Below are 27,014 nucleotides of genomic sequence, written 5' to 3' on the forward strand. Positions count from 1 at the left end.
TCAGTCGTATTTCTATACACTAGCAATGAAGAATCTGAAAATTAAGATAACAATTTCATTTAGAGTGGCATCTAAACGAATAAAATACCTCAGAATAAATTTAACCAAGGAATGCACGCCTTATACACTGAAAACCACAAAACACTGCTGAAATTAAAGACGACATAATAAATGGAAAAAAAATTCCATGTTCATGGATAGGAAGACTTAATATTGTAAAGATGGCAACATTCCCCCAAAGCAATCTACAGATTCAATACAATCACTATCAAAATCCCATTAGCCTTTTTGCAGAAAAGGAAAATCAATCCTAAAATTGATATGAAATTACAAGGACCTCCTATAGCCAAAACAATCTTGAAAAACGGAGGACTCATACTTCCCAATTTCTAAACTTACTACAAAGCCATACTAATCAGGAGTGTCATACTGTCACAGGGATAAACATATAGATCAGTGGAATAGAATTCAGAGTCCACAAATAAACCTAACACGTATGGTCAATGGATTTTCGACAAGGGTGCCAAGACCAATGGAGAAAGAGCAGTCTCTTCAACAAACAGTGCTGGGAGAACTGGATATCCACATGTAAAAGAATGAAACTGAACCCTTACCACACCAAATACAAACTCAAGATAAATCAAAGACCTAAATGTTGTTGTTGTTAAGTGCCATCGAGTTGGCTCTGACTCATAGCAACCTTATATATAACAGAATGAAATTTTGCCTGGTCCTGTGCCATCCTTGCAATCGTTGCTATGTTTGAGCCCACTGTTGCAGCCAGTAGGTCAATCCATCTTGTTGAGGTTCTTCTTTTTTGCTGACACTCTGCTCTACCAAACATGATGTCCTTCTCCACAGACTGGTCCCTCCTGGTAACATGTCCAAAGTACATGAGACAAAGTCTTGCCATCCTTGCTTCTAAGGGGCATTCTGGCTCTACGTCCCCCAAGACTGATTTGTTTTCTTGGCAGTCCATGCTATATTCAAATTTGCTAAAAATATACAACTCTTAGAAGAAAACACAGGGGTAAATGTTCATGACCTTGGATTTGGCAATGGTTCCTTAGAAATGATACCAAAAGCACAAATTAACAAAAGAAAAAATAAACTGAACTTCATCAAAATGAAGAATTTTGTGTATTAAAGCACACTATTGAGAGAGTGAAAAATACAACCCACAGAATGGAGAAATAATTTGCAACTCATGTATGTGATAAGAGTGTAGCATCTGAAATACATAAAAAATTCCTACAATTCAGCAACAAAAAGACAAAACCCAATGAAAAAACGGGCAAAGGATTTGAACAGACATTTCTCCAAAGATATACCAACGGACAACAAGCACACGAAAAGATGTCCAACATTATTAGTCATCAGGCAAGTGCAATCAAAACCACAACGAAACTCCACTTCACACTCACTAGGTTAGCCATAATAAAAGACAGGTGATAACAAGTGTTGGCGAGAAGGTAGAGAAATTGGAATCCTCATCCATTGCTGGTGGGAATGTAAAATGGTACAGCCACTGTGGAAAAGTCTGGCAGTTGCTCAAAAGTTCAGAGTTACCATATGACCCAGCAATTCCACTCCTAGGTATACACCAGAAAGAACTGAAAACAGGGATTCAAACAAATACTTGTACATGAACGTTAGCAGCACTATTCACAACAGCCCAAAGCTATAAACAACCCAAATGTCCATCAACAGATGAATGGATAAACAAAATGTAGTATATCCATACAATGGAATATTATCCGGTCACAAAAAGGAATGAAGTACTGATACATGCTACAACATGGGTGAACCTTAAAAGCATTACATTAAACCAAAGAAGTCAGACACAAAAGGCCATGTTTTGATTCTGTTTATGTGAAATATTCAGAATAGGTAAACCAAAGAGACAGAAGGCATTTTGGTGGTTACCAAGGGTGGGGAGTGACTGCTTAATGGGTACAAGGTTTCTTTTTGGGGTGATGAAAATGTCTTAGAAGTAGAGGCGATGGCTGCTAAACATAGAGAATGTACTAAATGACACTGAATTGTATTCGTTACAATAAGCGCACATTGGTTAAGCACTTGTCTGCTAACTGAAAGGTCAGTGGTTTGAACACACCAGCCACTCCACAGAAGAAAGATGTGGCAGCCTGCTTCCGTAAAGATTACAGCCTTGGAAACCCTATGGGGCAGCTCTACTCTGCCCTACATGGTCATGGTAAGTTGAAATTAACTCAACAGCCATGGGTTTTTTGGTTTTAGAGAACAATATATTACTTACAATTATTCATTTCTGCTTAAAAGAAATTACTAATCTGTCCTGGTAGAAAGACATAAAATGGCAATTAAAGTACAAAAACATTAAAATTGACATTGCTACCTTAACAACGCATTTTAAATACCAGACCTAGCAATAGGAGAAAGACAGGTAAAGAATTATTACTTTTCAATATCAGCCCTTTTGTATTTCATTTTTTAATGTTTAAAATGTATTTGAGAAGGTTTTACCAGATTATTTATAGTCAATGTACAATTTCAATGGAACTTTAATTATTACAGTTCAACTCCATATAGTATTAACTCTTCTTCTCTTCTGATTCTTGTGCCAATTTCAACTTTTCTTTTAATGCCTGCTGATCTCTGGAATACTGTTCAAATATTGGTTGATAAATATACACTCCTCCAGCGATTCCAAGGATGGTGGCAAAAAGCCACTGTGGAAGAGTCAGTCTTCCAAACATTGTTTCAACAAACGCAGCACAATGCAAAGGTGGATTTGAAAGATTCCACTCCCAGATCCAGGAAATCTCTTCAGATCTCTGTACAAAGAAAACAGGAAGCAATAATTTAGCACAACATCCTTTTAAGATTTCATGTCACTACTTTGCTCTGGAGCGAACAATATTTTTGTCATGTAAACATTACTTTCTGTTGTTAACTGAAATACATACAGTGTAAGGTAAAGCTAAATCCTCTTCTACTACAGAATGTCTAAATATAAAGTGTTAAATGGATAATTCAAAAACCATGAAAAAAAGACCTACTCTTTATACCTTTAAAGGTATACCATGAAGCTAACTACTAAAAGAAACAGCAAAGTGATTGCCTCTGAGGAATCAGACCTAGCAGTAGGAGAAAGACAGGTAAAGAATAATTACTTTTCAGTATCAGCCCTTTTGTATTTCATTTTTTAAAACAGTATGTATGATTAAAAAAAATTTTTTTAAAACCACATTGCCAAAGTGTTACAGACACATGACAACCCCATGTGTTACAGAGTAGAACTGCTCCATACGGTTTTCTTGGCTGTAATCATTAGGAAGCAGGCCTTTTTTCCACGGAGCCACTGGATGGGTTCAAACTGCCAACCTTTAAGTTAACAGCCTATCACAAACCACTTGTGCCACCCAGGCTCCTTAATATGATAGAAACAACAAATTTTTTTAAGTGCTAGGCTGCTAACTAAAAGGTTGGTGGTTTAAACCCACCCCCAGAGGACAAAGACCTGGCCATCTGCTTCCTTAAAGATCTGCTTCTTTAAAGCCTAGAAAACCCTACGGGACAGTTCTCTCTGTCACATGGGGCCAGTATGAGTCGAAAATTGACTCAATGCCACCTAACAACAAAAGATTTTATGTACCTTACTTTTGATACTTTAGTAGATACAAGCAGACATATGAATCATTTCCTATCCATTTTTTTCCCAAAATTTTGTTGTTGTTGTTAATATACACAGCAAAACATACACCAATTCAACAGTTTCTACATGTACAATTTAGTGACACTTATTACATTCTGGGAGTTGTGGAACCATTCTCACCCTCCTTTTCTGAGTTGTTCCTCCTTCATTAACATGAACTCACTGCCCCCTAAGGTTCTTAATCTTTCAAGTTGCTGTTGTCAATTTGATCCCATATAGATAGTTCTTAAAAGAGCATAATGCTCAAGACAGCCCTTTTTTATTAGTTAAGTTAAACTTACTGTTCGATTTTAAGAAGACTTCAGGAATTATTTCTGGTTTAAGGTTTAAAGATTATCTCAGGACAATAGTTTCAGGGGTTCACCCATCCTACCATTCATTTTTGACAAAAATACAATGGAGATTTGGCTGGTTTTACTTTCAACAACTAAAAAGTTAAGATTCTAGTACTTCTGGAAAGTAATACTCCTTGCCAACACCTTCGTTTCTGGAGAAACCAGGTGGATGTTTATAAACGAAGAAAACAGTGTGAAAGATTTACATGTTTTCTTTTGGCTGGCCTTTATTGTAATAATCAGCTGTGTCCCCGACCAGGCCCCAAGGTCAAAAGTCATTAGTGACAGAACCAGTTTGAGAAATACTAACGTGCCTTTAATACTCCTACAATGTAACTTAAAATAATTTGGGAAAGAAAAATCCGTTTTCTCCCGGTCTCTACTGTTGATTAGATAAATGCCTACTTCACTAAGCCTGCTTTAATTCAACGGCCGCTTAAGAGCGTATTAAAAGAAGAAAGAACTGTTTGCAAGTCAGCTCCTTCGAAAACAGATAATTAAACCACACAGAAACGAGAAGGCTCCCGCTGGGTCAACAGCTCGCTAAAAGACTGACCAAGTCATGTAACCTTTTTGAGCCTCAATTTCCACGTTTGTACAAGGGACTCAATCTTCCCTACCCGGCCTACCTCGTTACACAAGTATTTATTGGGCTATCACACACACAGTGTAAAGTTACACAAACGCTGACGTTTACAAACACCATTAGCAGTATTAATACAGCTGAGGCACCTCTGACCGTTCTGCGTCCACTCGGCGTCGCGCCTCCCGCCTGTCCCTGCAGAGATGAGGTCGGGCTCCTTCCAGCCAAGTTTCCGGACACTGGGCGCAGGGACCACAAAGCCAAGGGCGGGCAACGACTCTGGCGGGAAGGAAATGCCAAACGGAAAGCGCGGGCGAATTCGCGGCGAAGCGAAGCGGCGCAGGGCAAACCCGCAGCACTCGGACGCGGACACGACTTCCGGGGGTCTGTCGTGAGGGAAGTGGCCCTTTCCCGGCTATCTCCGCGCCTGCGAACGACGGCTCCTGGCAGAGACCAAACCTAGTGGACAGAAGAGCAACCGCGCCGTCTGCTTCGCACGCCGGGTGAGGGTGGCGCTCAGGGACCTGCCGCGGGTCGCCGAGCAGGTGCAGGATGGAGCAGGAGGGCGGCGACAGCAGCCTTTTCTTCCGCGGTCTCCAGAGCCGCTCCCACGAGAAGATGAAGCTGCGAAAGAGAAAATCGGCCTTGTACCTCAGTGCCGAGGAGGCGAGCGCCGGGCGCCGCCGGGGTGAGTAAGGGGCAGTGGGGGGAAGCTGCGGGGTTTGCGCGAGGGCTCCGTCGGCCGGGTGGGGCCGCCGAGAACCCGCAGGACCTCGTGAGGTGATTCTGGGCCCCTGCGGCTTGCGCGCGCCGTTCTCCGGGCGAGTTCACGCGTCCTCTCAGCGGCCGGGGGCGGCGACTCGGCGCGGTGTGGTTACCCTCGTTCTACAGAGGGGGCGCCGAGGCCGGGACGTACCCCGTGTTAGTCCCGGAGGGTGGCCTGGAATGGGAGCAGATCTGACTTCCGCCGCCTTCCTTTTTCCCGTCGCCCGGGTGCCTCCTCTTTAGACCGATGTGATGCTGACGGAAGGAGAGTCTCCCCGTGAAGCGGGCTTTTGATCTGTCAGAGGGGTTATTTAACATAAACATGGCCTCCTCATTCATTCGGTAACCCTACGTTGGGCCCCTTCTGTGCCGAGCACGGTGGAGGCGGTATGACAAGAATGCCCGATTTCTCCTCTGGAAATCTGAGACCCAGAAAGGGGAGAATCGTTTTGTTAAACGTGAGGAAGGAACAGAGGAAAAGCGATGGTGGCGGGGGCGGCAGCTGGCCCGAGCTTGCCCCCTTCCTCACCCTGAGGCCCTACAAGTTGGATCCCTTCAGGAAGGGACAGTACCGACGGTAAATGTAACGGGGCTTGTCACACAAGTGCAGTGGAACCTTCAGGTGGCCGAGCTCAGTTGTTCAAGGGCCGGTTCTGAGCACTGTTTAATCCGTCTGGGTCCACAGAGAAAAGGCGGGAGAAGGAAAGGACAGAAGGGTTTTCTGGCAGCAGGTGTAGTCCAGTCGGGAGGTTTATTTTTCAGTGTTTCTGCAAGATGACGGTTCAGATGGGGTCATGTATGTCTTGGTGATGAGTATGCCAGTTGTCTGAGAAACAAAGTGTGCTCGTGGAGAATAAAAAAGGAAGGTGGTAGGAACCCAGAGTGATAGCAAAGACCAACACTAGATCAGAGGCCGGTTGCAAACTCCAATACCCAGGACGCTGGACAGGCAAGGCTGAATAAGTGAAGCCATCCAAGAGCTTCTGCCCTATCTATAGGGGGCCGCCTATATTTCATTACCAGCCATATGTTGCCAGTTGAGCTCTCTATTGCAAAATCTTAGTTTTGAAATGCTGGAAATCCAGATTTTAATATAAAATCTGATTTTTAAGCGTGGACAACTAAATTCAAATTTTAAAAAATACACTGTATTCAGCCTACAGGTTGTCTTATTTGCAGTGAAGAGTAAGGACTTTGGAGGCCACAGACCGACCTGGGTTTGAATCCTGTTTTTGTCATTTACAAGCTGTTTGACTTTGGACAAGGCAATTTAACTTCTCTGAACCTCAGTTTCCTCATATGTAAAATGGGGCTAGTAAGACAAAAAGGTTCCGTAGAAGAAGCACCTGTTAAGCTCCTTCCTTTAAGATTACAGCCAGGTACAACTATTGGTCTCTGCTCGTCTGGAACAAAAGAGAAAGAAGGAAGCCAAAGACTCGTGGAAGAAAGTAGTCTACAGGGCTAATAGGCTACACGAACCACAGCCTCATCTATCCTGAGACCAGAACTAGATGGTGTTCAGCTACCGCTACCGACCATTCTGATCAGGGCCACAATAGATGGATCCTGATAGAACAGGAGAAGAAATGTGGAACAGAACTCAAATTCTTAAGAAGTCCAGACTTACTGGACTGGTTGAGAGACTCCCTGAGACTGTTGCCCTGAGATACTCTTTAAACCTTAAACCGAAATTAACCCTTGAGGTCACCTTTTAGCTAAATAACAGATTGGCCCATAAAATAAATAATATCATGCATGAATAATGAGCTTCTTTAAAAAATCATTTATAGGAGACAGAATGGTCAAAAATTACTCCAAAGCAAAGATGAGAAGGTAAGGGGACAAGCAAAGTAGAGTAGAGAACGGAATGAATAAGAATGATGACACTTTGTGAAAAATGTAACCAATATCACTGAATAATCTGTGTAGAAATTGTTAAGTGGGAACCCAATTTTCTGTTTAAACTTTCAACTTGTTGTTGTTGTTAGGTGCCATCAAGTTGGTTCTGACTCATAGCAACTCCATGTACAACAGAATGAAACAGTGCCCAGTCCTGTGCCGTCCTCACAATTGTTGTTACGCTTGAGCCCACTGTTGCAGCCACTGTTGTCAGTCCATCTTGTTGAGGGTCTTCCTCTTTTTCACTGACCCTCTGCTTTAACAAGCATGATGTCTTTCTCCAGGGACTCATCCCTCCTGATAACATGTCCAAAATACTTGAGACGAAGTTTAGCTATCCTCCCTTCTAAGGAGCATTCTGGCTGTACTTCTTCCAAGACAGATTTGTTCAGTTTTCTGGTGGTCCATGGTATATTCAGTTTTCTTCGCCAACACCATAATTCAGATGCATCAGTATTTCTTCAGTCTTCTTTATTCATTGTCCACCTTTCACCTTAAGCACAATAAAATATTTTAAAAAAAAAAGACAGCCAAGAAAACCCTCTGGAGCAGTTCTACTCTGTAACACATGGGGGCACCATGAGTCGAAATTGACTCAGTGGCAACAGGTTTGGGTTTTCTCGTTTTCCATAGCATTTTTTTGAGGATTAAATGAGATTGTGCATGTAGAGGGATTAACACAGTACCTGGCGTATCATAAGCATCAATAAAGCCTATTTTAAAATATATGCACAACCATTTCATATGCCACTGTCAGAAGAGTTGTTTTTTAAGTTAGTAAGCAAGTTTTGTCTTTTGTTAGCTAGTTTATTTTACTAGACACACACGTAGGATAATCTAAGGCTTTTGTTAACCCAGTCCCTTTCAATATTTAGCTTAATATTCTCCTTATGTAATAAGTTTCATGAAAGGTTAAACAGAAGGAGGGACAGTGGTGAGGTTCACCCAGTGGTGAGGTTCTAGCCCTACTATAACTCTCAGTCGGGGTCTGCTTTGGGAGTGACTTGGAAGGGCCGGATTCCACTACCATACCCTAACGTGAGCAAGGGGCCAACCAGAGCAGTAAAATGTAAGTTCTGCCACGTGGAGCTTGCTGGACTTTTTATGGCGCAATTACCTGTTTTGTTTTGTTTTTCAGATCTTCTTGGTGAAAACATTTACCTGGTCTTGTTTACTGTAGCTTTGAGAATATTTAACTGCTTTTTAGTTCAGACAAGTTTTGTTCCAGATGAATACTGGCAGTCTCTTGAAGTAGCACATCACATGGTTTTCAAATATCCTTTGTAGTTTTTTTTCTAAACTAGGAATGTATGTTCATCTTAGGGATTGTGTTCACTCTGTATTGCGTACTTTAAATCAATTCTTCATATTTCTCCAAGTATATTATGACTCAAGGAATCCCATCATTTTATGCTAGTGTTCCTTCTACATCTTTTTTTTTTTTTGTTAGTATACCCAATTCAGCCTTTAACGAGTATATGTTAATCCCTGCAGTGCTCAGTGCTGTGGAGGATACATGAAGTAAAAACACATTCCTGCCTTGAAGAAGTTAAGAATTTAGTTGGACAACTGCATTTTTAATTCAAATATCCAGTATAAAGTGCCTAGGTGTTTTAAAGCTTCATTGTCAAAAAATAAAATGTTTTATACATGGAAATGAAAATAGATTTCGTTTCAATACTATTTGAAATTTAATCCTTAATACTACTAATTATGGTTATTTGACCTGGGAGTGGACAGAAAGATTGAGGGGTTACACTTACCCCTTAATCTTTGCAAGCATTTACAAGATTCTGCATCTTTTGGGGAAAGATAGTGTTCAGTTGCTGGTAAGTTTAAATAAAAGTAACTAAAATCATTGTTAAAAGTCAATTTATTCCATCCTTTTTTGAAATGAATGTATGTTAACTAAATGGTATTACTGGCACCATGAAGTTTGTCTTTAAAAGGCTACTGCTGCTGAAGTCTGGCCATATCTGGGAATATCATGGTTCCAAACACATGCTGTGATGTGTAACTCTTCAATAAAACTCAAACATGAGAGTGACCTGCCTAAGGAATCCTGCTAAGATGTGCAGATTTTAAGAATGACTACATCTTGCATTAATGATTTAAACTTTAGACGTTTACTTCCTTTATAAACGAATCACTTGAGAGCAGTGTTTTTTTTTATCTTGTAAGTGGTTATATGAACTTGTAAAGAATACATATAAACAGGATTTAGTATTGAAATAAAAACTTAGAAAAAAATTAATTTGACAAAAATTTAATAATATGCATCATTAAGCTATGTAGTAATTAGAGTCCTTGGGTGGTGCAAACTGTTAGGACTCCTAGCCTAAAGGTTGTCGGTTCATAACCCACCCAGAGGTGCCTCAGAAGACAGTCCTGACGATCTGCTTGCAAAAGGTCACATCCTTGAAAACCCTGTGGAGCAGTTCTACTCTGCACACATGGGGTTGCCATGAGTTGGAATCCACTTGCCGATTGTAATTCCTAGATCATGCATTTCTGGGGTCAGTTGCTGGGAGAGAGTATGAGCTGATGCAGAAGTTTCTCTAACCTCAATCTCAAGATTCTTGAAGCTATCATCAAGTCGGAACCAGAAGTTTGGGCCTTCCCCCTTTTTCTATTAGGGAGGGCTGGTAGGGGTGGCTCCATATTCCAAAAGGAGTCTAAGTTTGAGGTATTTTGGGGGCCTGGAAAGGCACTCAGGTTCTGGGGCATTTGTTTTAAGGCAAGGTTGTACAGAGGAAATTTGATTGCTCGTCAGTGAAAAAACGAGGACAGACCAGTGAAACATGCCTCACCTGGGAAGATCGCAGGGATGGAGAGTTTAGAGCAGTAGCAGAGTTTCCCCCACAGACCCTGGAGTTTAGGAGCTGTGAACTCTCTTTTCTCCCCTCAGGGCTACCTCCTAGTTTCTAAATTATACAGAGTATTCATGAAGTCTGGAACAATAAGTAAATATACATAATGTGATGAAGGACATCTTATATCCCAGGAAGTAGGTTAGATTATGAATGAAGGAGTCTTTAAGAGAGCCAAAACAACTTCCAATTCAAATAATCCAGGACTTATCCACTGCCCTCAACCTATAGCTGACCCACCTGGCCTTTTTGTGAACCAAAGGAAACTGGCCCTCACTCCAGCCTTCCCCCCAAAAAAGACCTCTGACCTACCTGGGACTTGATGAGGTAGAGGATGTCATAAGTCTGTCAATTACAGTCTGTATTGCTTATTTTAAACATAGGTTATATAATTTTGAAGTTAGGAGGGTCAGAGAAGTGAAGTAAATAGACCAGGGTCACAGCATTTTAATAGCAGAGCTACAACTAGGTCCTAGGTCTATTTATTCATAGCCTAGTGCTCTTTTCAGATAGCTCCCCCCTGAACTACCTAAGGTGTTTGCACAGAATTGGGGATGGTCACAGTCCAGTATGGTAGCCAATAGCCCACATTAAACACTTAAAATGTGGCTAGTCCAGATTGAGAAGTGCTGTTAGTATAAAATACATATTGATGTCAAAGACCTAGTATGGAAACAAAATAATGTAATATATTTCTATAATTTTTATATTGATTAAATGTTGAAACGATACTATTTTAGATGTATTAGGTTAAACAAAATAACTGAAATTAATTTTACCTTTTTTTGTTTTTACTTTTTTAATGTGGCTGCCGTTAAATTTCATGTGTGGCTCACATTATACTTCTGTTGGACAGTGCTGGCTTAGAGCATATGAAGGGAAAGAGAGAGGAAAGGGGAGACCCGAATGGGGTACCACAGTGGGGGTTTTGAAGAGTCAGAAGACAGCACAAGGGCATGTGGATCTTGGCGCCTAAGGGAAGAATCAGGAGTTTAGAGAACAGGAGGCTAGAATGGACTGGTCAGCTGCCAGCACGGACTTGTACTCGAGGTTTACCCAGGCACATTCCTTGTCTTCACCCCTCCCTACAAACTTTTCCTTTTCCAGAAGCCATGTGTAACTATTGTTTAATTCTCATCAGGTCCTTACTACAGCCTGGAAAATGACAGTATCTTAAAGTTTGGAGAGACTGCTAATGACTGCCCCCAAAACCAAACCCCTTGCCATTGAGTCAGTTCCAACTCATAATGTCTAGGAGTTCACAATTCCAGTTATTTTTCTGTTGAGCTTGAATTCAAGATTTCTACATGACAACCCTTCAAGAAGTGTTCTTTACCCTGGCTGTACATCTCTAGTTTTAAATGTCACAATCATAGATACTGTCTTCTAGACACCTTGTAATTTATTAGTATCCATCTTAAAATGTGTGTCTCCAAACTGAGCATAATACTGAAGATTAGGGTAACAGTTCAGAGTGGAGTGGGATCATTAACTTCATCAATACTATACTTAGTGCACAAGGATTCTGCACTATCTTAGTAGCTCTCACACTGTTGGCTCCTTCCTACCAAGTCTGCAGCCAAACTGACTTCTCACGTGAGCTACTTTCAGAGGGCCTGGGAGGTGAGGATAAACCTTACAGATCCTTATGCAGGATAAACAGAGGTATATACATAAGTGCCTTTGACTGTATTTTACAGGGACAGTTTAACTGGAATTAGGAAGTACAAGGGTACCTTTAACTCTCATATTTAAGCATTTACTTACAAATCATTGGTAAAGAAAAGGAACCTTAAAGCTTAAGTGTTAGAAGCCACAGCTGAAAGTAAAGCAGCTCTAGTTACAATGTAATGAAGTTTGATTCAACAAAAATATAAATTTATATATGTTTTTAGAAACACATCTCTTGGACGATTTAATTGTGCTCTGCCAGCAAGTTTTTTTTTTTTTTTTTTTTTTTTTTTTTTTTTTTACTGATAATATGATCCATTTTTTAAAACTCTCTGGATCCTAATGTATATCATTGGAATTTCTAACTGAATTTCAATTATATGTACTTTTTCATGTCATCTGAATGCTATATTTCTATAATTTTAGAATACATGTACTTTTTAAAAAAGTAATTCATTGTCTTATTTTATTATCTATATTGCAGGGGAGGCAGAGTAGTGTGGCAGTTAAGAGGACAGGCTTTGGAGTCAGGCCAACCTGGCTTTGAATCCTGACTTCCAGACACTATCTAGCTGTGTAGTCTTGAGAAAGTTACTTAATCTCTCTGTGCCTCAATTGCCTTATCTGTTAAACAGGAATAAAATAGTATCTAAACCTCATAGGATTGTTAAGAGGACTAAATGAGGTAATATGTATGTATAAAGTACTTAGTATGATACCTAGCACATTGTACTGTAAATGCTTGATTAAAAAAATCACCTATTGTTATGCTGGTAAGTAAATGTGCTTCTAACAACTTTAGCACAGTGAAATGGTTTGCTGGCTATTTGAATTAAAAGTAGGAGTGTTGCAGTAGTGAGAGACAGTGGTAAAACATTGGGTATTTCCATGACAAATTAATAAAATCCTTGTAGAAAAACATGTGTTTTTGCAGAAGAATAGAACTATGTCTGTTATGTACTGAGAATGGTTTTCAGTTAGTATTTGGATCAGCTTGTTGATTTTTATAAAAATTCAGTGTGAACCAACATATCCTTTTGATTAATATATTCTTCTTCTTTTTTTTTTTTAACTTCTGAAGATCTGGGTTCCTAGACTCGCCCAAGCACTTCTGTCGGCCATAGCAGATGTGAGGCTTTACTCATTAATGAAGCAACTAGGAAATCAGGAAACAGCAAGATGGGTGGTAAGTTATAAACACTTTAGAAACTGTATGCCAGTTACTTTATTTGTACGGGCATAAAACACGGAATATTCAGATTCCCAAAACAGTTGCAGAAGGTAATTCATACAATATTTTAGAGGTACTTTCATAATTAAGAGTAAAAACCAAACCCATTGCCATCAAGTTGATTCCTACTCAGAGCGACCCTATAGGACAGAGCAGAACTGCCCCATAGGGTTTCCAGGGAGCAGCTGGTGGATTTGAACTGCCAACCTTTCGGTTAGTAGCTGTAGCTCTTAACCACTGCAGAATGGTACATGCCCTGTCTCCTCACTGAGCCCTCAGTGATGGAAGCCACTGATGCCCTCAAAGATATTAGAGGCTAAACCCTAGGAGACAGCCTTTGGAAGTCCTTTCACTCCTCAAAACTGTCAGTTTTTGCTTCACCTTCCATAAAATTCAGTACGAAATATTCTAACTAACTGCCTGCCTCACAGAGCACCTCAGGAAAAGCCACTAACTTTGTAAAAATTGGGAACAATTCTTAAAGGCTATATTTGAAGAGATAGAAAACTACTACCACGTGCTTGACCACCTTGCCCCTACAAGCAAGTTTCTTTTGTTTTGGAGACTTAATGATGCTTCTGTGTGCATGCTTTTCCAAGAACTGGCTTATTTAGCCATTTTTCAAATTAAAATTTAATAATGTTTCCTGACAGTCATTTTTCTCTCGTCTTTTTCCTGTTTTGTCTTTATTTTTCATCAAGAAGTAGGGCAGCATACCAAACTAAGGTCACTGAGAAGTTCAGTTAAAAAAAAAAGTCTCTAAATACTTGTGTCGGAAATGTAAGACAGTTTGAGGATGCTGCCTGCGTGAATCTAGTCATGGATTTCAATCCTCTGTAAAATCTACCATCAAAGAATCCATGTTTTATGTCTTTCGTCAGTGGGAACTAGGGTTTAAACTAACTGCAGTGTCATTAAAATCTATACGAAAGTATAAGCTTCTTAATGTTTGCAAATATAGATCTGATATTATCATAGACCTGTGTTTAATAGAACTTCTTTAAAATGATGTTTAGACATGCTTACTTTTAACATCATTTACTTTTTCACGTGGTTTTCGCAATATTTAGAATTGTTTGCTGTTTTCCAGAAGGGCGTAATACTCAGGCTTTTCCACTTCCCACCCTTGCGTGTTTGCTCATAACTGTCCTTAGTTTTTTTGCCAGTTGTGCTCTTGGTTCACGTGGTATTGCTGTACCAGAACTCTCACAAACACCATGGAAACGGTTCTGACTATCATTGCTCTTTTCTACTATCCTTTGGAAGGGTCAAAGTCTGTCAACAGGTGAGCTATATTGCTGTTAATGATTATATACAAGACTCTAAAGCATGCTTCCAAAAAATCTTCAATATCAACATACTGTAATGTACAGTAGACTCCCTAATGCTCATGAGGGTTATGGGAACAACACATCTTCAGCTGATATATTTATTACAGCAGGAATCACAGAACACATTCAAACTGATTAACTAAGGAGAGTTTAATAAAAGGATTGTTTACAAAGGTGTAGACGATGTTTAGGGAAGCCAGTAAGGGGATACCACAGTATCCCAGGGCTTGGTCCAGGGCAAGGGGAGGGAACCATTCCTGGAATCCAAAGAGAGAGCTCTAACTGTACGAGGGAACCCCAACAGGAGACTGGCACAGCCCGCCTATAGCAGTAGCAGAGAACCAGGGGAGACTTGACTCTCCTCTTGCCCTCCAATTAACTGAAGCCAATCAGAAGCTGAAAAGCCAGGCAGCCCACTGATGTAATTCATAAAGGTTAGCCTCCCTGGAAATAGAGCAGGTGAAGGATGGGAAAGAAGGGATCTGGAAGGGCAAATAGAAAACATATAGCACAGTACAGACTGGGGAAGCAGATTTGGGCTTGTATAAAATGGCAAAGCAAGTACCAGGCACAGGGAGCAACGTGAGAAGGCACAGAGCCGTAAACAGGCTTTGGTGTAGTCCGAGCCGGTTGTCCCCTCAGCAGCTAGGATGTTGTAGGATGTGTGGGAGAGGAGAAAAATAAGGGATGAGGCTGGAATGGAACTTCGCCCTTCTCTAGAATTTGATAGTAGGGAAACATTGAAGGCTTTGAAAACATAACATAATCAAATCTGATTTAGAAAGAACCCTCTTGTAATAGAAGTATTTAGAATATACTGAAAGAGAAAGCCATTTGGAAGTCTGGCTAAGAAGCTAGTATCCATTCACTAAGTTACCGAAATGATAAGGACTTTACTGTAAAGCTACAGAGTCCCTGGGTGGTGCAAATGGTTAATGTGCTCAACCAACCAAAAGGTTGGAGGTTGGAGCCACCTTGGAAGAAACACCTGGCTGTCTACTGAAAAATCAGCCACTGAAAACCCTCTGGAGCACAGTTCTCTGACACACATGGGGTTGCCATGAGTCAGAACCAACTTGATGGTAACTGGTGTTATTATAAGGTGGTAAATGAAAATAGGGGAAATGGGCATCTCAGCCTGTGACCAGGCCTGGAAAAACAATCTCAGCCACCCAGATAGAATGGAAGGTTACTCAGAACCCAAGGCAGTGCTGGGGAGCGGATTGCTCTCTTGTGCCTTTACAGCCCCAAGAGTCTTTGCATCCCTGTTTTAGTCTTCTTTCATTGCCCAACTTTCTCTTGACCTCTCGTTCAATTTGAGAGGATAGGATTAGGTCTGTTAAATGTCATTGTCCCTGTTTGGACATAGCTGTCACACTGACCAGCCTCAGACTGGCTGCCTGGTCTCAGATGCCATCTCTGATTCAGTCAGGCGGGTAGGGTCATGAGGTACAAAAGCAGGTATTACCTGCCTGGTCCCTATAAGCACTACTGTATAAGCATTCTTCCGTATATAAAGCATGACAAGTACTGTTCCTGCCCTGAATAAAATAACTTTTTGTAATTTCTTCTAAAATGCAAATATTATAAATGAAATGAGGATTAAGGTGTGCCTGATCCACGCCATGGTGTTTTCAGTCACCTCATACGCGTGTGAAAGCTGGACAATGAACAAGGAAGACCGAAGAAGAATTGATGCCTTTGAGTTATGGTGTTGGTGAAGAATATCGAATATACCGTGGACTGCCGGAAGAGTGAACAGATCTGTCGTGGAAGAAGTACAGCCAGAATGCTCCTTAGAAGGATGGCGAGACTTCGTCTCACATGCTTGGCACGTGTTGTCAGGAGGGACCGCTCCCTGGAGAAGGAAGCCATGCTTGATGAAGTACAGGGTCAGTGAGAAAGAGGATGATCCTCAACGAGATGGACTGACACAGTGGCTCTAACAATGGGCTCAAGCATAATGATTGTGAGGATGGCGCAGGACCAGGCAGTATTTCCTTCTGTTGTGCCCAGGGTCACTGTGAGTCAGAACCAACTCGATGGCACATGACAACAACAACATAAATGAAAGTCTCCTTTAAGGATGGTAACACTTAGTGAGAGTATCTAAGCACTGATTTCTGTGAGATGAGAATAGTACAATGCCTGTCCTCAGAATTAAATGAGAATCTGTGTAAAGGATATAGCATATGGTCTATTCTAACGTAAGTGCCCGGTAAGTATTGGTGATGACCATGATAATGTTGTCGTTAAGTAAAGGAATATTTCGGGCAATACAAAAAAAAAGACAACAACAAAAGATTCCCAACAAGTACGAGGCTTGATGTAAAATGATGAGAATGGGAAGGAAGCAAAGTGGATGTGTGGAATGAGAAGTTGTTTAAGGGACTTCAAAGTTTTAAGACCGAGAAATTGAGTGATACGGTTAACTTAAATACTAGACACTGAACAGGTTAGAGGGAAAGGTTGGGGGGTTCGTTTGAGACACTTTAATTTTGAGTGCCAGTAAGAGATCTATGTAGAAATAACCAGAGAGGAGTCAGAAGTACAAGTCTGAAATGTTGGCGTGAGGTTGGGACTGGAAAGCAGACGTTGGGGAGGCCTCCGTGTGGTTTCCAGGAAGAGCAGTGACACTGGTGTGGCTAAAGGAGAGTTAGCGTGGGAGAACGTGACCAGTTGTGGTCAGGCTCCCTGCAGGTCACACCAACCCACAAAAATGCTGTATTTCACCTGCACACTGTTGTTTTTAAAAAAGTGAGTTACTTGGCCCATGTTTTAATTGGGAGATTTCACATAAAAATCTGCATTTCTGGTTTCTCTTGAAATATTGGAAGACCCAGCAACGTCCTGGGCCAGCATTCCCTCAGGACAGTGCTTGGCACCGACACTCTGCAGATTCCCAGAGCCCCACCCAGCCGGCCTCACTCACACTACTACCTGCCTGTCCCTGCGGGCATTCCAATCTGGAATCCCTACTCTTACAGCTTCAACAACAACGACTTCTCTCTAGTTATTTATTTTTATCAGTTAACAGTTATATAATGGTATCATAAAGTTCTTTTATTTTGCTTTATTTTGATTCCTAGCAGGGCTAATAATTACTGTCTGTAATTATTAAATCATCTATTTCAGCAGTTTACTGAGGAAGGCCTCATTAATAAAAATCCACATTTCTATCCATGATCACATAGCTTTATTTAGTAGGCTTTTACCAGCTGTACGTATGTAATCTTTCAGTTGGACAAAATTAGCAGTTTATTTTTAAAACAAAACTGTATATACTCAGAAACTCATCACTGCCTAAGTAATCCTAATGTTTCTGTAAATGTGTTTTTGGTTTTTTCCTTAGAGAAGGATTTTGTGAGACTCTCTTATAGCACCTTAGAAGAGAGCTGATCCTTTTTCCATCAGGAAAGCAGTTAGCAGAGTTGTGTTTAAAAGTTAGCGTACTTTTCAGCAAGCAAGACCAGCATTAAGACAGAATGCTTATTTGCAAATAACAGAATTAGTGTATTGGAGTTTGAAAAGACTTTAGATATTAACTCTTTCACAGATGAGAAAAATTTTAAAACCCAGAAAGTTTAAGTAACGTGCCCAAGTTCATATAGCTTTTTATACCATAAGGAACGTGCTCTCATTTTTTAAAAAGTATTATATCCCAGTATAAATAGTAGGTAAGTTCTCAGTTCATTTCCTGGTTGTTTGGACAACATATTTGCTTTGCATATAGCGTCAAGTACTTGTCCCTGCTGGCACTGGCCTTCGTAGTTCGCCCCACAGCTGTCATTCCATGGATACCTCTGCTCTTCAGACACTTCTGGCAAGAACACAGAAAGCTTGATCTTATTCTGCATCATTTTTTACTTGTAGGGTAAGTATGGCTGTAATCCATCTGTTAATTTTAATAACTCACAAAGTACAGATTGTGAAGATTTCACATCTTTCAGTCAATTACTGTATCTTCTAAAGTCAATAAGAACTATCAGTTGAAGAAAACAGGATCTCCACATTTTACTTTTGCCCACTGTGATTCTGATTAACTATAAATATTTTAATTTGCTTAAACAGGTTTTTTTTTTTCCAATTGTATCTAACTTAGAAATTTCCTATGCTTTATTTCCTAATGATTTCTTAAATACATTTTATAGATACTCTTCTTTTACATTTGTATAGGGCTTTATAGTTTACAATGTGTTTTCACATATTACCTCATGATTTCCACAATTCTTAGATCTAGGCAATACAGTTGTTTTTATTTTATAGAAGAAGAAACTGGGGGCTGGGAGAAATTAAAAATGAGTTAGCCAGAGTCACTGGGTTGGCTGCTATGATGGAAGTGGGATTGGAACACAGGTCTTCTAACTACACTCTGAGCTCCTAGGATCAGACTTATCTCAGGTATCTAGCAAAGTATCCAGAATAAGGGCTTATTGAAGAGATGAATGAATTCTGACTCTCAGAACAGCAATCTTTTAAATAATATTCACTCTGCACATGTATGTTTCTGGTAGCAATTTAAAAGGACTAAATTATCTTTGATTAATATGGCTAAGTTGCTCCTGCTGTCATTTCTCAGACTTACTAACACTGTTGTGAATGTATTCAGTCAGCAGATACCCATTTAGTCCTACTGCGTGCCAGGCACTGTTCCAGATGGTGGAGGCTGCAGTTTAACAAAACAAGTTCCCTGCTTTACTGAAGCTTACATTCTGGTTGTGGCTGACAGACCACTAAAAGGATAAGAGTAAATACATGTTTGTCAAGTGATGATAAATGCTAGAGAGAAAAATAACGTGGGATAAGATGGATAGAATGCTGGTGCAGGGGGTTGTGTTATCTTAGATGGGATAACTGGGGAAGACCACCATGAGAAGGTGCACTGGCATTGGGAGAATGAGCTATGTAGACACCTGAAGAAGGAATATGTTCCAAGCAAAGGGACCAGCAAGTGCTAAGACCTTGATGCAGGAGTGTGTTTGGCATATTCAGGGAACAGCAATGAAACTGGTGTGGCTAAAGGAGAGTGAGCTTGGGAGAATGTGACAGTGAAGTGAGAGAGAGAGCAGGGGCACAGATCGGACAGGTTTTTACACTGAGAGAGACAAAAAGTCTTTATAGTCTCATTAGCACTATAATTAGCTTTTCATTCAACAAGCATTTGCAAAACACCTTTTTTGTGTCAAGCATTTGAGAAGTCAGAAATGATAAGGTACGGTGTCTGCTCCCAAGTTCAAAGTCAGCTGGGGAAAAAGATATAACAGTAATTACCCAACAATAGAATTATAGTGGAGGTATATTGCGATGCTGTAGGAGAAAGTCAACAAAGAGCCTAATTCTGTCTGCAAGGGGAATGTTCATAAAAGCTTTATAAAGTAGGTGGTGTTTCAGATAACCTCAGGGATGAATGTGAGTTTGCCAGCATAGGGAATCAGGATGCTTACAGCTGAAAAGGCCCCAAGGAGCCTATTCATATAGATCAAAATATGTCTTGTTTACTCTGAAGAGAAAGGAAAAGAGCAAATGAGATAATGCACGTGAAAATACTTTGAAACTGTGCAGCACAGAACAAATGTGAATCCTAGTCCTAATTAGTCTTATATTCTCAAGGGAATTCTTTGCACTATTCTTGCAACTTTTCTATCAGTCAGAAATTATGTCAGAAAGTTAAACGGAAAACAAAAGCACCATTACAATGGCATCAAAGAATATCAGACACTTAGGAATAAACTGAATAAAAGGTGTACAAGACTCTCCACACAAAGCTACAGAACATTGAGAGAAATTAATGAAGGCCTAAATAAATGAATATACTATGTTCATGGACAGAAGACTAAATATTGTAAAGATATCAGTTCTCCCCAGACTGATCTATATATTCAATGTGATCTCAAGTAAAATCTTAGTATGTTTTGTGTGTATCAAGCTGATTTTAAGTTTTTCATAGGAATGCAAATAGTCAAGAATGGCTAAAGGACTTACTGGAGGACTTACACTACTAGATATTAAGACTTATGACAAAGTTACAGTAATTAAGACAATTTGGAATTAGCACAAGGTGAAACAGATGATCACTGGAAACATAATAGGGTCTGGCATCAAACCCAGACATACATGGTCACTTCATCTATGACGAAAACGATACTGCAGTCTTGTCAATAAATACAGAGTCAGTTGGATATCCATATGGGAAAAAAAAATTAATCTTGACCCCTACCTCCCACCATAAGGAAAAAAAAAATTCCAGGGGAGTGAAAGTTCTTAATATAAAAGTAAAACAATAGCACTTCTACAAGATACTATAGTACGACCTTGAGACAGGCAAAGATTTTCTAAATAGAACAATCACTAACTATAAAGGAATAAACAGATACATTTGAGTACATTAAAATCAAAGACTTGTTTATCAGATTCACCATCAGTAAAGTGAAAAAGCAAGCCACGGACCAGGGGGAAGATGTTAGCAATACATACAACCAATGAAAGACTCGTCCAGGTTATATACAGTTTTTATAAAAATCTATTAGAAAAAATAACATAAAAATGATCAAAAGATACTTCAAAAGATACTCCAGTGGCCAGTAAGTATAAAGGTACTCAGCCCATTAGTCATCAAGGCAGTGCAGAGTAAAACCACAGAGGAGCCGTACTGCTGCATACCCACCAGGATGGCTAACGAGACGTGCAACCTTCAGATATTCCTTGTGGAAATGTAAACGGATACAACTACTTTGGAAAACTTTTAAGTATTTACTAAAGCTGATCACATTTACACCCTAGGGCCCAGCAATTCCAAATCCTAGGTGTATGACCAACAGAAATGCATATATATGGGTGCCAAAAGACATGTAGAAGAATGTTTGTAGCAGCACTATCCATAACAGCTAAAAATGGGAAACACTCCATCAGCAGAATAGATAAATACATCATGGAATACACTACACAGTATTGTAAATGAACATGCAGAAAAAGGGGGGGATTTAAATCTCACAAACATGATTGGGGGAACTGGACATAAAAGTAAACAGTGTGATTCCATTTTTATAATAATTTAAAAGGTAAAACTCATCTATGCTGTCAGAAGTCAGGATAGTGGTTGCTTTTGAGGAGGGGGTGGGTGTTGACTGGTTGGAGAGCTGAGGGGCTTTCTGGAGTGCTGTTAATGCTCTGTGTCCTGATACGTATGGCGGTTGCACCATATAGTGATGATTCACAGAGCTTTATACTGAGCACACTTCTCTGTATGAAGGTGTGCGGCAGGCAGCCTCTGAGATGGCCTGTAATTCCAGCCTCCTGGTATTCGTGCCCTTGTGTAATCCCCTCCCCTGGAGTGAGGGCTGGACTTCCTCAATTTTAATGGACAGAAAATGGCAGAAGTGATGGGATGCCATGTCCAAGATTAGGCTACACAGACTGGCTTCCATCTCGGGTGCTCTCTCTCTGCTGGCTCACCTGTGCGAGTCAGCCGCCATGGCGTGAGGTAGTCATGGAGAGGGCCACATGGTGTCCTCAGCCATGTGAGTGAGCTGGGAAGCAGGTCTCCCCTGCACTCCCAGTCAAGTCTTTGGATGAAAGCATAGCCCCAGCCAGCAGCCTGACTGCCACTCATGAGAGACCTGTGCCAGAGGCACCCAGCTAAGCCACGGCGGGACTCCTGACCCACAGAACACTGAAATGATGTTTGTAGTTTTAAGTTGCCAGGTTTAAGGTAATTGGTTATGCAGCAATAGATAAGTGCTTTTTAAAAGTCTGCATACATGCAGCTTCTTGTCAAAAGGTATTTCAAAGCGTATAAATCAGTTTTCAGTTGGTAAAATTGTAAATCGTTTTAAAAGTGGCTTTTGATGTAAGGCCACTTGCAAAGCCACATGCAGTACTGGGTTCTCAGTAGGTTCAGGAGGTGAATTGCTATTCCTTTGTTTTTCAGATTTGTCACTTTGGGTTTGTCTCTGATAATTGATCGTATTTTTTTTGGTCAAGTAAGTAAAAATATATTAAACTATTTTTAATCTAAAATTTATTGCACTAATCCATTAATATTTGGGAATGGATACAAATTATTATTTTTTTAATGGTAGTAAAAGGATACATTAAAAAAATAACTTCTAGGGCATGCCTTTGGTGCAATTTGCTATATTTTCTTTTTTTTTTTTTCTTTAATAATATTTTATTGTGTTTTAGGTGAAAGTTTACACAGCAAATTAGGTTCCCTTTTAACAGTTTTTACACAAATTGTTCCGTGCCATTTGATTTTCTGTATAACATAATTGTATATTCCTTATTGATGCTCAAAAGAGCCTGTTTTAAGGCCAGGAAGCTACATTTTTTTCGGGTTTGTATTAATAAAGTCTAAATTTTTTAATCTTTTTTTTTTTTTTGACTCTTAATCATCCAGAAATCAGTTTAACCAGAATACATCTTCAGTCATTTGGTTTGAGATTTTAATTTCATGACTTTAGGTAATTCCCTTTCTCCCCTTGAACGTCACTCACGGCTCTGGAGACAGACTGCCCCGGCTTGAAGCCGTTTCTTGCCAAGCTGTCCTTACCTGGAAATTACTGTGATGCCTGTCTCATGAGGCTGGTGGACGACTGAATGAGAATAATGCACATAAAAGACCCACAGCAGTGCCTGGCACAGGGGAGCACTCATGCTGCTCTTCCTGCTGCTGCTCCTGTCGTTATGCTCTGCTTTGTGCTGTAACTCACACGGTCATGTTCTCAGAGCTTCGTCTTGACAGGTGATACCATAAGTGCTGGAGTAAAATTTCTGATATGGGTGATACACATAAAAATTGTTTTTAAGGATCCTCTGTCTCTAATTAGATGTAAAACTTACATTGCTAGTTAGCATGAATGTTTATTTTTTGAAGCTCAGAACGTAAGTTTTACAAATTAATAAAGCACATATCAGTAGTCGGCAGAAAAAAATAATACTTAAGAATGTAAATTATTGTCTGGTTTTTAGATTTCATTCTTGAGTTAATGTCAAGATTATGTCAGATTCCTTCATGCCAAAGATGCATACTTGGTACTAATACATTTTTATTTCTTTTTCCTTCAACTCCACCAGTGGACTTTGGTTCAGTTTAATTTTTTGAAATTTAATGTGCTTCAAAATTTGGGAACATTTTATGGTTCTCATCCGTGGCACTGGTACTTCAGTCAAGGATTTCCAGTTATCTTGGGAACTCACTTACCCTTCTTTATTCACGGCTGCTTTCTAGCCCCTAAGAGGTACCGGATACTTTTGGTGACTGTGCTGTGGACAGTGCTTGTTTATAGGTGAGATTTTATTTGTTCGGTAGTTAATTATTAATGCATAAATGTTACCAAGAAAACAAACCGATTAACCTGATTCTTCAACCAGTAAACTGTCTTTTGGAGATAATCATTAACTCTTACAATTTGTTAGTGGAGATTATTTAGCAGACAAAAGTGTTAATTATGCTGGAGCTCATGGTGAATATTTCAGATGTGTATACTTTGTTTACCAAAGATTACACTCAGTTTTTCAGAAACTGAACAGATTTGATTTGCTTCTAAAAAGCAGAAACTGTCAAAGTTCTAACTATTAAAGGACTAACCCTGTTGTCGTCGAGTCAGTTCTGACTCATAATGACCCCACAGGACAGACTAGAACTGCCCCCACAGGGTTTCCAAGGCTGTAAATCTTTAAGGAAGCAGACTGCCACATCTTTCTCCCACAGAGCAGCTGGCAGGTTCAAACTGCCAACCTTTTGGTTAGCAGCTGAGCGCTTAAGCACTGCGCCACCAGGGCTCCAACATTGAAGGACTAGAAAAATACTATTTCAAAATAAAAATACATGCATTTTTATTCTGAATTTAGTGATATTACTTACTTGGATTGGCAATAGAAATCCCTTTTTTTGGAATGTAATTGTACTTTAGAATTTCACATTGATATCAAATGTTATGATTAGTTTTAATACATCATTATCACCTTATAACTAAAAAATAATGAGACTGATTCTGTAGCAAGAAATTCATTCCAAGTATGTAGAAAATAAAGAGATCATGTTAATTATATTTCATTTTAAACACAATAATTTCTCAAACTATCATGTAATACAAGAAAATAATACTATTTTAATATCTTTGTTACAGCATGTTGAGCCACAAAGAATTCAGGTTTATCTATCCAGTTTTACCATTTTGTATGGTGTTCTGTGGTGAGTATTTATGTTTAATATAGAAAAAATACATAGACATAGCTGTTGTTGTTGTTAGGTGCCATTGAGTTGCTACCACCTCATAGCAACCCTACTACGTACAACAGAACGAAACACTGCCTGGTGAATATAGAAACAGCTAAAAGACGATAAATGCTATGGTTTTATGTATGGAAACCCTGTGGGGCAGTTCTCGTCTGTCCTGTCGGGTCATTAGGAGTCGAAATCGACTCGATGAGCAGTTCTCGTCTGTCCTGTCGGGTCATTATGAGTCGGAATCGACTCGACGACAACAGGTTTGGTCCTTTAGTAGTTAAAACTCTGATAGTTTGTTTTTTAAAAGCAAAAAAAAAATCTGTTCAGTTTCTTTAAAATTGAGTGTAATCCTTGGTAAACAAAGTATACATATCTGAATAGCTGAAAGACTCTAAAATATTTATTTTCAAATAGGTTAAATGAGTATTACTTGTTTCTTAATTTCAAATTATATTATTCCAATATCCCTTTTTTGAACTGAATATCCTTTATTCCTGAGTCCTATAAATTGAGAAAAAACATAAGGAACCAATTTCAAAACACCTTTTGGCGGTATTATTTCTGGCTGTAGAAACCTTTTACTAAAAAGTAAAGAAATATGTCTATTTTGGAACAGCTATTTTAAGTTTATGGTTAAACTGTGAGTCTTCATTTTCACAAAGGAAAAATATATTTATGGTGTTGAAACTAGTTTTTAATGCTTTTACACACATAAAACATTTTCCGAGATTCACCCTAATCACATTCAATTTTTAGAGTGATTCCCTTCTCCGATTTTTTTTTTTTTGGGCGAGGGGGCTTTTCTCCATTTTTCCACTAAGCCTTTGCAGTCAGCAGTCACTTTTTCACATGTGACTTCTCAAAGTTCTTCCTTTTACTCAGCTCTGGAAAATCTGAACGTTTTAATGTTAATTTCCACTCATTGGTTTGGAAAGATTATTAACTGAAACTTTATTAACTTTGAGTGTAATTCAGAATAAATAATTACTGGCTTCCTTCAGATATTAAGAGCTAAAAAAATCACTGAGCTGAGGAGGGAGGAAATTAGTAACCAAACAAATGACTGGAGGCGGGAAAATCTCGGGAGTTCCGGGGGTCGGACCTACTTAGGAAAAAAAGTTCCAAACGACAGTTGTCAGGCAGCCTTCTTTGACAAGTCTGCATTAACTCCTACCGTTCCCAGATGTGTGTGTGTGCTGTCTTCAGTCTAGATGGATACACATCTGTGTATTTGAAACACCTAAAGTACTAAAACCAAAGCCTCAATTTGTTATTACTTTACAGTATTACTTATATATAAATGTAGACACAAAAAAAAATATAGGCATCTAACAGCTATCTGGCAAGTCTTATGACTAGGGGGCCCATTTGCAAGTGGAAATCTATTCATAAATCACTACTCAGATTTACAGTGGTTTTGTTTTGTTTTGTTTTCTATAGTATTTTATTGCATTTTTGGTTTTTTGTTGTTTTTTTTTTAACAACCACTTGAATATGAGTTATAGTTAAATCAAGTCTAAATCAAGATTAAGGATTACCAGAGTACTGGAGAACAAGTAGTAGTGTGTGTGTGTTTTGGTTTGGTTAATTTAGGAACTTGGTTGGGTTTCCATTCTTGTAATCTGGGTTTTTCCAGCATTCTCTGTGCCCTGTTCTTTACAAGGTGTTTCTGAGAAGTACTTAGTTGTCTGAATCCCCATTCCCATTCCCAAAGATTGTGCCTTTAGGTGTCATGATCTCTGTAGCCAAGGCCTCTTCCCAGTCCCAAAGACTGAGATAAAATGCTGGTGAGGAGTGAAGAGATCCCCCCTCTAATGGACAGTATCAATCTTCCTTCTATCCCTAGTGTTGACAGAGAAGGATCCCTCAAGGACCCAGACCTAGCAATACTCCTGATCTTCCAGGATGTGATCTTTTCCTCCAGACACATAGACCTAACGTTCTTGAGTGAGCCAAAAGAATCTGATTCCTAAGAGATTTGTACTTCCAGTAAGACTCAGATATCTTTAATGTCAAGAAGATCCAACAATAGGGCCAATTAAGTAGTGAGCTCCCCTAAATAGATGTCTCTGGACGGTCAAGAACATTGTCAGACAACTTTGAGTTCCTGATAGTTTAAATGGCCCAGTTTGAGTCTTTCCTAATTACCTGAAATCTTGAGTTATATTGTACCTCCAATCGCAGCCTTATTCTCTTCTTGTGTGACCTGTTTTAACCTGGTATTCTGTAAACAATTTTATCGGCAACTGCTGTGTAACAAACCACGTCAAAACTTACTGGCTTAAAACTGCAACCATTTACTACTTAGAAGCCTACAGTTCAGCTAGGCAGTTGTTCTGATCTCCGCCAAGCTCACTTATGAAATGTGGGCAGCTGCAGGCCGGGCTATCACATGCTCGGGGTT

The 27,014-nt window shown here is 39.6% G+C and overlaps 2 protein-coding genes across 4 annotated transcripts in view; one reads left to right on the forward strand and one right to left on the reverse strand.

Moving 5' to 3' along the window:
- Positions 1–1,772: 1,772 nt before the first annotated feature.
- On the reverse strand, positions 1,773–5,065 carry PIGBOS1 (PIGB opposite strand 1). Of its 2 annotated transcripts, none has more exons than XM_023729652.1 (2): positions 4,772–4,887; positions 1,773–2,816 (listed from the first exon to the last, which is right to left on the reverse strand). In XM_023729652.1, exon 2 carries the CDS (start codon positions 2,736–2,738, stop codon positions 2,574–2,576), a length of 165 nt encoding a protein of 54 aa, XP_023585420.1. In that variant the 5' UTR covers positions 2,739–2,816; positions 4,772–4,887; the 3' UTR covers positions 1,773–2,573. The 2 variants fall into 2 exon arrangements, with proteins under 2 accessions (XP_023585420.1, XP_023585419.1); XM_023729651.1 differs by having other exon boundaries at positions 1,774–2,816; positions 4,765–5,065.
- Positions 5,065–27,014, forward strand: part of PIGB (phosphatidylinositol glycan anchor biosynthesis class B) — a 29,214-nt gene continuing 7,264 nt past the window's right edge. For both annotated transcript variants that reach the window (XM_023729649.1, XM_023729650.1), the window contains exons 1-9: positions 5,065–5,303; positions 8,418–8,553; positions 8,991–9,108; positions 12,902–13,006; positions 14,206–14,336; positions 18,116–18,256; positions 22,310–22,361; positions 23,455–23,666; positions 24,510–24,574. In XM_023729649.1, coding sequence (XP_023585417.1) covers positions 5,168–5,303; positions 8,418–8,553; positions 8,991–9,108; positions 12,902–13,006; positions 14,206–14,336; positions 18,116–18,256; positions 22,310–22,361; positions 23,455–23,666; positions 24,510–24,574 — 1,096 coding nt within the window. In that variant the 5' untranslated portion in view covers positions 5,065–5,167. The remainder of the gene's footprint in view (positions 5,304–8,417; positions 8,554–8,990; positions 9,109–12,901; positions 13,007–14,205; positions 14,337–18,115; positions 18,257–22,309; positions 22,362–23,454; positions 23,667–24,509; positions 24,575–27,014) is intronic.

Source organism: Trichechus manatus, unplaced genomic scaffold, assembly GCF_000243295.1.
Source record: "Trichechus manatus latirostris isolate Lorelei unplaced genomic scaffold, TriManLat1.0 scaffold00030, whole genome shotgun sequence".
Lineage (NCBI taxonomy): Eukaryota > Metazoa > Chordata > Mammalia > Sirenia > Trichechidae > Trichechus > Trichechus manatus.